This window comes from Cryptomeria japonica, chromosome 11 (genome assembly GCF_030272615.1).
Source record: "Cryptomeria japonica chromosome 11, Sugi_1.0, whole genome shotgun sequence".
NCBI lineage: Eukaryota > Viridiplantae > Streptophyta > Pinopsida > Cupressales > Cupressaceae > Cryptomeria > Cryptomeria japonica.
This window is the reverse complement of record NC_081415.1, coordinates 561,746,248-561,758,306: the sequence shown is the minus strand read 5'-3', so window position 1 is coordinate 561,758,306 and position 12,059 is coordinate 561,746,248. Positions and strand designations below refer to the sequence as shown.

General features: G+C 31.5%; 1 protein-coding gene across 1 annotated transcript; it reads right to left on the bottom strand.

Moving 5' to 3' along the window:
• Nucleotides 1–8,366: 8,366 nt before the first annotated feature.
• LOC131080100 (protein NUCLEAR FUSION DEFECTIVE 4) lies at nucleotides 8,367–11,479 on the bottom strand. Its single transcript, XM_058018195.2, has 3 exons — nucleotides 11,040–11,479; nucleotides 10,087–10,961; nucleotides 8,367–9,040 (listed from the first exon to the last, which is right to left on the bottom strand). Exons 1-3 carry the CDS (start codon nucleotides 11,376–11,378, stop codon nucleotides 8,473–8,475), a joined length of 1,782 nt encoding a protein of 593 aa, XP_057874178.2. The 5' UTR covers nucleotides 11,379–11,479; the 3' UTR covers nucleotides 8,367–8,472.
• Between the last annotated feature and the right edge of the window lie 580 nt (nucleotides 11,480–12,059).

Below are 12,059 nucleotides of genomic sequence, written 5' to 3'. Positions count from 1 at the left end.
TGAGTGAATACAATAGTATTACCTAATTACTGATAAATATAAAATTGTGAATCAATAAAATATATTAGCTATCAATATATTACTACATTAGAATTCTCACATTAAAAACATAAAACAATTGCAATGAAAACATGATAAAGTGCAAACAACTGTCAAGTTTGACCATCGGTTAGGAGTGTCGGTTTGTCTGATTTTACGTATTTACCCAAATTAATATTAATTTTAAATTAAATAATTTGTGTGTTTTGAAGATATCGACGTCGTTGTGTTATGTGACATCATGGCTTACAAAATTTGAAAAAGTAAACGTTACATCTTTCGTATCTTATTCGAAAGAGATACCAAGTGTAACGCGTTCAAAGCACGCCTTGGATATTTTTTCGTGAAATATATTTTCCTTGGTTTAAATATTTCTGTGTTTCGTTTTTTCATGAAATAGGTATATTTTCCTTTGTTTAAAAATTTCTTTGTTTAGTTTTTTGTCCATATATTAATTTTTTTAAATTTTTTTTATCAAGTGACATGGTATATATGTTAAAAAGTTTTAAAAAAACAATTTAATACATTTTTACCATTAATTGTGTAGTTTAGAATCAATTTTATTTATTTCGTTTTTATAAGAATTTATTTCTTATGATTATTAATTATAATAGTTTGTTTATTAATTTTTAAATGTAAGTATATAGTAAAATTAATATAATTGTTTATTTTTATTGAATTGTATTTATTTTGATGGGATTATCTTGGATATAATAATTGACAAGTAATATGTTTTTGTGTAAAATTTTGGTTTACAGTTTGATTCTTATGATTCTTATTGTTTCTTATAATAGACAATACTATTACATTCACTTAAATCTAATTAATCAATTTTTTCCACTAATCAAACGTGATTATTATTTTTGTTTTCAAAATAAACTTGATTTTCATAAAGTTGATATTTATAGTTTTAAATTAGAAATTATTTATCTACAAAAATTTGGTGTTATAGGAGCAAATTTATAAGAATGATAGATTTTATAAGTTTTTTTTAAAAATTGTATTTAAAAAATAAATTTCTATTTTAAATATTTTTTTTCATTTTTTTTTAATAATCTTGTAAATAAAGTGATATCTCTCCCTCTCTATATATATCAATTAACTCTTGTATAGAGATTTGATCACACAATTTCATAAATAATTAAAAATAAATAAAACCAACAAAAAAAAATTCAAATATGTATCTTTAAAAAAATAAAAATTAAAAATTAAAATAAATAATTAAACTATTTCATTACACAACAAATATTTCTATTAAAAAAGTAAACTCATGTATCTTTTATTATTATAATTTTGTATAATTTTTAAAAAAATCATTCTATTTTTTATTAATATTTTTTGAAAATCGTAATTTTATTTTATAATTTTATATCATTTAATCATGAATTTAAATATTTTTAATTTAGTCATTAAAAAAATCTATTTTCACTTTATTATTTATATTATATAATTTTATAATTATTAATAGATTTTATTATTATAATTATAATTATATAGATTTTTATAATTAAAGGTGAGAAGCAAGTCCAAGCCTGATCCTAACAGGCAAACTCCAGCCATAACCAGGAAGACCAATCTGTAACAGTGTGGTTAAAAGTGGTGGGATTACATTTTCTTTCCGGTCTTTGGCAGCCTCAATGTCGTATAAAGTCCCAGCCAAAAGACCAGAGAAGAGGAAGGACCCCAACGGCAAGTTGAGAATGAAATATTTCAATCCAAAAGTTTCAGATGCAGTTGGCACTGAAATGGAGAGACGGACGCCATAGCAGATGCTCACTACCATAGAACCACCAAAATTTTGATAGTAAATTTTGATCGAATCTTTAAAAAGTCATTTTTTAAATATTTTATAATCACGCTTTCGAACTTTAGATAGAGATAGATAAAGATCTATTTACATCTAGACACAAAATTCTTATTATGATATATCTGATCATGAATATTGATCCCTCTTCCTGTATAAGAGGAACTTTTAGGAATTTTTTTACAGTGCCATGGAAATCAGCACATGTGAACGTGCCTCAAATCTAAATATCTGTTGCAGATCTCATTAATAAAATAAGATTATTTTGACTCTATGGGATTTGTAGACTATTGAGATTTCTTGAGATGAGAAAGCATTGACATGGGTGGGCGGGCACAGGGTAAAGGTTTCTTGAGATGGGTGGGTGGGCACACAGTAGCGTAAAAAGAGAAGCAAATATCTGCGTCTAAATCTTTCTTTTTGTCAAATCACTTTGTAAATTATCTTTGTCTTATTTTGATCATGACTAAAGGTGAGAAAACTAGATTTTTTTTTTTTTTTTTTGAAAGGACGAGACACATTACCAAGAAAAAGGCATGATACCTAGAATCATTAATCTTGACTAAAGATTTGAAAGAAAGTAAAATGGAAAAAGGTTGGGTAAGATAATATTCAGAAGAGAGAAAAGTAGGCATATTTAAGGCTTTGACCACGTCATGGTCGAAAACTTCATATGCAAGTCATTAGGTTAAGTATACGTTAGACAAAAAAAAATTAGTGGGAAGACGATCAGAATTAAGTTTGGGGAAAAGATTTTCAGAGGCAATGAAATTTTAGGAATGGTTTGTAAGATTTCACAAATATACAATTCTATAATAGCTGTATAATTCTATAATTGCATTTATACATGGGTACCTAACATGGCGCTGTAGTCGGGACCCATCTTGCATAATTGCTTAGTTGCATTGTAGACTTAAGTGCATTCCCTTCAAGTTGTACTTAAGGGGGGGTAATGGTGTAATTATTTATTCATATTGGATATAATTACACTTTACTTAAGTTTACTTAGGTACATGCATAACATTGTAGTTTGCATATGAGAGACTTAGGGAGATGTGCATACATTGGGAGTGTGTATGTAGAAGAAATTTAACCTTTTATGGTGTGATGTTGTTGTTACTTTATCATATTCACTTATCGTGGAGTGATAACTCCACCTTCAGTGGGTGATCCACCTCATGTGGAATATTTTCTTATTTCTCCTACTTACCCTTGCATCTCATTGAGCCACATGTCATCTTTGTGTGCTCTCGTGTCTCTTAGCCTTGCCTTTATAAGTAGACTCATCATACATTGTATGTAATGATCCAGTTGATCTCTTTTGCATATATTGAGATACCATCTTATTCTCTATCTCTATTGTTATTGTGTTATCTATTGGTCTCTTTGATCTTGGTTGCTTCAAGCATAATCTCACACCTATTTAGACATATCTCTCTATCTCTACCTCTCTATCTCACTCTCTCCCCCCTAAGCTCTAGACCTTCTCTTTCTCTCTACCTCTCCCTCTCTCCCACCCTCCTTCCCTCTCTCTTTGTCTCTCTTTAAAAATCTCTACCTCTCTCCTCCCTTATCTCTTTATCTCAATTTATACCTCTTTCTAGACCTATCTCTTGTCCTCTCCCTCCCTTCTTCCCTCTCTTTGTCCCTCTTTAGACATCTCTCTCTACCTCTCTCCCCTTCCTTCTCGCTCTCTTTGTCCCTCTTTAGACTTCTCTCTCTACTGTCTTGCTCGCTCTCTTTGTCCCTCTTTATACCTCTCTCTATACCATCTATCTACCTCCCTCTGTCTCTGTCTCTCTGTCCTTGTCTCTGTCTCTCTCTGTCTCTGTCTCTGTCTCTCTCTCTCTCTCCCATAGCTCTAGACATCTTTGTATGTATCCCTCTTCCACTTCTCTCTAACTCTCTCCATCTCACTCTCTCCCCTAAGCTCTAGACTTATCTTTCTATGTCTCCTACCCTCTCTCTTTGTTCCTTATTATACCTCTCCCTTATTCCTTCATTCCCTCTCTCTCCCTTTGAGCTCTAGACCCATGTCTTTACGTCTTCCTCCATCCCTCCCTCTCTCTCTCCCAAAATCTAAACCTATCTCTCTACTTATCCCTCACTTCCTCCTTCCCTCTCTCTTTGTCCCTCTTTAGACTTGTCTCTTTATATATTGTGATTTATTTTCTATGGATCCCACCATGTCGCATGGATATAAGTGTTTTCTATGGCTTCCACATTATCCAATAAATACTAGTTTATTTTTATTTCTCACCATGCTCGATGGATTTTAATTTATTTTAACATCTCCCACTATACTCAACAAATATCGATTTATTTTATGACTCCCATTGTGCCAAAAAATATTAGTTACTTATCATAGGCTATAGGTTGTCATTATGTCCAATATTGTAAGCTTTTTAATAGCCATTATTATCTTTATTGCAATTACTTTAATATGTTTGTTGGCATTGCCAAGTAATTTTTGTTTGTAATTATTTTAAATTAATATCAAGTGTCATTCGTTGATATTTTTTATACTTGTAGGTATCTAGACGGAGCACTCATTCTAAGGAACATGCATAAAATCATCATTTTTATCGATATACAAGGGTGAAAATATCCATATCCATATCTCTATATCTATATCATTTTGTTCACATGCAAGTTAAAATGGGAGAAACAGACGAAGGTGAAAAGTGTACATATGACAAAATTTCCTTATATTTTGGACACACTAAATGATCCCTTTGTACCAAGTGTAATGGCTAGTGTACAAGTAGCATTGTTTGTGTGAAATTTGGTAACTGGCTCAAGCCTTAATTCAACCCTTGCAAATCCCAAGGGTCCATACTTTATCTACAATTTACCCATTCATTACCTAGGGTTATGTCTATGAGCATGTAAACGGACTTCGTTTAGATTTTTGCCATGAATTTAATTCTCAAACTTCTAAATTCAATTTTAATTATGAGGTTATGCTAACCCTTTTCTAGTAGTTTTTATTCATTGAATTTCATGCCAATAAGTTCAAACTACATACTAGGGTATCGTATTAAATGGAAACCACTTAATTCTTTTGGATAATATAGAATATAGAATGCTTTCTATAAATTAGCAAGCAAGTAACTAGTAAGCATTAAAAAATCTTATTACAACACCAATGCCATTATAGAATTAGCATGACATCAACATGACATATTATATGATTGTTTGGCATTTATTTGATCAAATTATTAAATAAAAACTAGGGGCTTGACTAAGGAGAAGATCCCTACTAAGAAATCTATCAAGAGTATTCATTAGAAGCTCCTAGTTTCTCTATTATGGGTGCAAATATCAAGCAAATCTATGTTTGTACATTCAAAGGGTTTATAATTATAAGGATTGAACCTACATTATAGGCTTAATTATTTGATAAAGTTTGAATGTGCATGCAAATCAATGACCAAAACTAGGGACAATAATTCTAATAGTTTGATGGTAAGCTTGTTTGGTAGACTTTTTAGTATGAAACACACTAATGAATCCCTAAGAACCATTTGTCACACCATATTTGACATCAAATCTAGATCTAGATACATTTATTGTACTTATTAACTTATGCACATATTTATAAACATACTAAATTAACTTAACACTCTTAGACAAGTAAGTCAATAGTAATGAAAAACATCAAAGATATCATTCTTAGACAAGTAAATGTCCATATAAAGATAATGTAAATTTAATTTCTTTATCTCTTTACAATTGAAGTGTTCTCTAAATTTTTTTTATCAATTCTTCTTATATTCTAATATGTGTTTAAGTGCACAATGAATGTCTTTGAAAACCATGATATAGCGCTATCTCACATGAAACTTGTGTTAAGTTGACTCAAACAAATATTGAAAGGAATGAGAAAACTTGTTAAAATTTAAATTTTATAACTTCAATTTCAAAAATTATTTGAATCAATCTTACATTTACTTAAAATGATTTGAAAAAAAAAATGCTAATTTGAAATACAAAATAAATACCTAATTTTAAAAAAAAATTAAATATAAAATAAAAGTATAAAAATATTAAATTACAATTTGTTTTCTCGATTCAACCAATAGTGTAAAAAAAAATTGCATCACCTTTGGGTTACACTTCGTCAACTATCATTAAGATGAAAGGGAACAGTTGCAAGAGAAAAATGATGTATTGTAGGAGAAAAATGGTCTACAATACACCATTTTTCTCTGCAACTATTCGCATTCATCTGCAAAAAATTCTTCCAAAACAATTTGCAATCAATAGTATGAACTGTAGAAAACTAATAAATATCAATACTAGCACTTGCACCAAAAGGAGGTGCAAGGGTTAAGTCGATTGTAAGATATAGATGAACTATTTGAGATGAAGAGGTTTTTGTCACATTCAATTAATAGAGAAGAGTAGAAAATTGTAGGAAGTAAAAATTGACCTCATTAATAATAACTAAATAAAGTGAATGGTTAATTCATACATGTGTCTCTAGTACATTAGTTTCACATATATTATGCATCTTAGAAAACAAGATTTGAATAAAAAAAATAGAAAGATCAATAATATTTTGGAGGGTACAAAATTTAAAAATGTAAAAAACTACGTTTATTAGTGATGATTATTTGTCACAAACAATTTGACATTAAACTTAATCAGTCTTTCAAATGATATTCAAGATTTTTTTTTCTTATTCTCTAAATTACTTTCTATATAATAAGACAATTCTCATGTTCATTAAAATAACCTCTAAGTAAATAAAAATAGAACAAAGCTACCATAACCCTAACCTAATATTTATCTTATAATGAAAACCATAATTTTAACCAACCTTTAACACTATTCTTAAGTTAATTACAACTCTTTTAATATTTATTTATTTAAACTAAATTTGTTAAGAAGATAATTGTCTACATTATTATTTATTAAAAAAATATAAGACAATTCAAATATTATATTATAATATTATAATTGAATAGTATTATTATATTTTCGCTATCATATTATTACATTTTTATTATACTATCTAGCAAGCAATAAAGAATGCAACTACATCGAGAGAAAGTTAGTTAACGAATACTCAATAATTGAATGAGAAGGTTATCTTTGATTGTTCCTAAATAATTTTAATAATATTATTATTTAAATTATTAAATAGATCAATATATTTTATAAGAGAATATTCATAATATAATTTGAAAAATAATTTAATGTTAACCCACGCTAAATTATATTCATTTTTCTTATGATAAAGTGCAAACAATTGCAATGAAAAAACATGATAAAGTGCAAACAGCTATCAAGTTTGACCTTCGGTCACGAGTGTCGGTTAGTGGGATTAATTTAGAGGGCAGTCTACCGATTTTGAGGCAGTCTTATTATTAATTATAATTTAGTTTGTTTTTTAATTGTAAAATTTAAGTATATAGCAGTGAAATTGATATCGTTTTGTCATTTTTTATTTAATTGTATTTATTTTGATGGGATTATTTTGGATATAATGATCTGTAATAATTTATTGATAAGTAGCATATTTTTTTTGTAATAATCTGGTTTACAATTTAATTCTTATTCATATATGTTTTATTTTTCTACATATTGTTATATAGTGATATTTAAAGGCATTTATTGTACATTTAATTTTATAAAGAGCTTATATGTGAAATATGTTGATCTATAGAATAAAGAGAGATCACACTTTAGTTTAAAGGGTCACGTTACAAGATATTGTTTTTGATATATCATCCATGACAATATGATTCCCAAAGGAATTTAAAGTAGGAGAAATCATTCACTTGTCAAGTTGACAAAATCATAAACAATTTTAATATAAATACCACCTTGACAAACTTAGATATTGGAAAAGCAAGTACAAACAAGTTTTCAATCACATATTTTGACAAATCATTCTCATATGATAGACTAGGTTTGCATAATCAAAACCACAACATTTGGAAATAACATTCATCATTTTGTGATTTTATTCATATTTAAGACAAATATAAAATATAAAAAATATATTCTCTAACAAACAATCATTACTACAATCAAATTTTAACTTTACAATTTACATTTAATTTCTATAATAAATTTTAATTATTTAATTGAAATTAATTATATGTTTCTATTATTACAAAATGTTACACAAACACAAACATTATAAAATAATCCACTTGCACTCTTTTAATGCCTCAACCCTCAACATCCCTTAAATATTTAAAACCACTATAAACTATTAATTTTTTATGATTATGAATAGTTTGTTTAGTTATTTTAATATTTAGTCAAACTAATGGATACATTTATATGGGCCTCCACTATACAACTTAAAAAAATGTTCCCCGTATGAAAATGGTCCTCTTCATAACGCTTTAATCCTAAACATCAACTAAATATTAAAATAAATAAACAAACTATTCATAATCATAAATAATAAATTCTTATAAACAATATTGCAAAACTATACAGTCATCACATGATTCAATAGAGTTAAAAAATCCAACAGCTAACCCCAAAAAAAAACATCATAGAAAATCAATTTCCAATGAAGTCATTAGCCAGTAAACCATGGGTTATAGACAAACATATAAATTGCTTGCGCCTCCCCACTAGTGCAATCAATCCATAAAACAGTCTCAGAGCTTTTGTCTGAGATGTTGTGAGACTCGGGCCTTCCTAGACCTGTATAAATTAGAATACAATTTCTTCGTCCTAAAGGTGAGAAGCAAGTCCAAGCCTAATCCCAAAAGGCAAACTCCAGCCATAACCAGGAAGACCAATCTATAACAGTGTGCTCCCACACATGTCTTGCCATTTTCCACATATAACTCATGTCGCCCGCTTAAGAGACCGTTGAAGTTTACGGATGACCATCCTCTGGTTAAAAGTGGTGAAATTACATTTTCTTTCCGGTCTTTGGCAGCCTCAATGTCGTATAAAATCCCAGCCAAAAGACCAGAGAAGAGGAAGGACCCCAACGGCAAGTTGAGAATGAGGAAGTTGTAAATCAAGCCGTAATATTTCAATCCAAAAAGTTCAGATGCAGTTGGCACAGAAATGGAGAGACGGACGCCATAGCAGATGCCCACCACCATAGAACCAATGTAGAGAGACCCCTGCATTCCAATGGCCATTGTTATGTACCCCACTATCATCACCACCTGTGATACAGCCATCCACACTGGTCTAGGTATGCCCGCCTTTCTGAAATCCAAAGTTTTGATGTTAGATAAATCTAAAATTTTGATATTAAATTTTGATCTAATCTTTAAAAAGTCATTTTTAAAACACTTCATATTAAACTATTATTTTGAATCACGCTTCCAAACTTTAGATAGAAATAAATAAGAATTTATTTTACATCTAAGCACAAAATTCTTATGATATTCCATGCACTAATTATATCTGATCAGATCCCTCTCCCTCTCCCTCTCCCTCTCACTCTCCCCTATACAATGGGAGGAACTTTGTGCTGAACGTGCCTCAAATCTAAATATAACTGTTTACAGATCTCATTATTAAAATAAGATTATTTTGACTCTTTACAATTTGTAGACTATAGACTATTGAGATTTCTTGAGATGAGAAAGAATTGACATGGGTGGGCGGGCACACGGTAAAGGTTTCTTGAGATGAGGAAGAATTGAACAATAACGTAAAAAGAGAAGCAAATATCTGCGTCTAAATCTTTCTTTTTGTCAAATCACTTTGTTAATAATCTTAATCTTTGTCTTACTTTGATCATGACTAAAGGTGAGAAAATCAGAATTTTACACATTACCAAGAAAAAGGCATGATACCTAGAATCATTAATCTTGACTAAAAGATTGAAAGAAAGTAAAATGGAAAAAGGTTGGGTAAGATAATATTCAAAAGAGAGAAAAGTAGGCATATTTAAGGCTTTGACCACGTCATGTTCCAAAACTTCATATGCAAGTCATTAGGTTAAGTATACGTTAGACAAAAAAATTAGTGGGAAGACGATCAGAATTATGTTTGGGGTTAAAGATAGAAGATTTTCAGAGACAATGAAATTTTAGGAACGGTTTGAAAGATTTCACAAATATACAACTCTATAATTGCCGTACTATTTCGCAACGAACTAAACTAACCCAGATGTCAAGTATCATTCTTTTATGCTTAACTGAATCTTCTGTCGGTAGGGCTCTAATTTGAATTGAATTTTTTTAAGTGGATTTATTCTAAGCTTGAAATTGGATATAATTATATTTCTAGAAAACAGAAGATACCTTAGAAAATGCTCAGAAATGGAGCCCGCTCCGATCCTGCCAAAGAATCCCCAAATGCTGATGAGAGACACAAACACAGAAACGTCAACGTAGCCCATGGCCAGCCCAATCTGCCCCATGTTGTTAATCACAGCCATTCCAGTCCCAACGCCGCAAAGAAAAGCCAAGAAAAGTAACCAGAAATCAAATTTCTGCATCGCCTGAAATATTGTATGATCTTCACCAATAAGCGGCTTGCGCGCAATCTGATTCAGGCTTGGCGGCGGTGGCGGCGGCGGCGGCGGCGGCGGAGATTCGGTAACAACAGATACAGAATCGGCAGCTCCTTCCTCAGCCGTGTCTAACAATGGCTCTGTAATTTGTTTTTCGCTGGACGTCCTGGGATTCGAACTCGGGTGGGCGGAAAATCGTCGCTGAATCAAAAGCTTTGCGGGCACGATCAAAGGCGCGGCGAGAAGAAGCAACAAGAAGCCCACAAAAGCACGCGAAAGCACAATTCCGTGCTCGCCAGTCATATCAAAGGTAAGCAAATAGACGGCCGTAACAACTGCCAAGATATTCAGGACATAAAAACTGTTAACTTCCTCTTTTTCTTCCCCTTCATCAACTGCACTAGGCACAGGCCGCATAAACACCATGGCAGTGAAGCAGACGAGACCAGGGACAACACTAAGCATCAATAAAAACGACGAAGGATTGCTGGCAAAAAGGGCGCTGCAAATATCGGTGAAAATGGCAGTGCTGAGACCAATGTAGCCTTTCAGAATCCCCACCACAGGGCCTCTGTTCTTCGAGAAGTTTCGCATGCACGTAACCAGCACGGCCGTGTTCATCCACGTCGTGCTGTTCCCTCCCATGCAAAGAAACACACACATCTGCGCCGCCATTTAAAGCCATTATCAGCACCCACAGAATTAGATAACCCTAACAGAGCAAAACCAGTAAAACTTTACCTGCCAATAGGGCAAGGGTCGAATCCTCTGGCTGACAACCAGCCATTGTGCGCCGTAACCCACGAATCCTTCCACAGAGCCAATGAGCAAAATCACCCAGGCAGGCAAATAATCCGAAGCAAAACCTGCAACTAAACCGAAAGCTTTCCCCACATCTTTGGCTACGCTGAGGTTATTAAGCTGCACCTGGTTTAACCCTAAAATGGCCTTGAGAGCCACAGAGTAATTAGCAAAGGTATAATTGTTTCCAGCAATGGCCTGCACCCAAATGGCTGTTACAAACCCTAACCACTTCTTTGTTATGGCGCCTCTAGGTCTGTGTGCCATTGTTAACCCCATTTTTTATCCACAGATTCTTCACCAGTGGGAGAATAACAGATTTAAAATGGGGCTTTGAAGGGCAGTTGTCTCCTACCACAAGGAGGATTGAAGGTTTGTTAAATAATGTGAGAAGGTTTGTTAAATAACGTGAGAAACCGACAGATATGGCAGGTACAGTTGTGTGGAGGTTTCAGGACCAATGAAATTTTTTGCCTTGGTATTCGGGACAATTATATGCCGTCCAGAATCTGATTCTGCCTTTTGTTTTCTTGTTGATACTGTGAAATGTACAGTACAAACGACGAATTGTACGGTGTATATTGTTCGGTAGGCAAAGGTTAAATCGGTTCACTAGTTGAAGGGAAAATACATAACCAACATATAAAATATCTAGGCTAATTAACTAGAAATATGTGTTAGGTGATTGACTTGACACTTGATACTGAATGTTAATTATATGACACATAAATTTAGAAATAAGATAAAATATTAATTTGAAATTTTATAAAAAGTGTTATTTTGTATAGTATAAGGGCATGTTTCTTGGAGAATCGATATTAATGTTTTTTAGTATTTAATATATTTAAAAAATTTGTCAAAAATGTAAATTAGTGATTTGTGTCATTTTCTCTATAAAATTTGTACATTTTAAAATTGAAAATTTTATTTACTGTTGTTAGTTTTATTAAAAATATATAT

Coding starts and splice junctions, on each gene's coding strand:
- LOC131080100 (XM_058018195.2), bottom strand. CDS start 11,378: ATGGGGTTAACAATGGCACACAGACCTAGAGGCGCCATAACAAAGAAG. Junction 10,962..11,039: donor GACCCTTGCCCTATTGGCAG/GTAAAGTTTTAC, acceptor ATGGCGGCGCAG/ATGTGTGTGTTTCTTTGCAT. Junction 9,041..10,086: donor ATTTCTGAGCATTTTCTAAG/GTATCTTCTGTT, acceptor TTTGGATTTCAG/AAAGGCGGGCATACCTAGAC.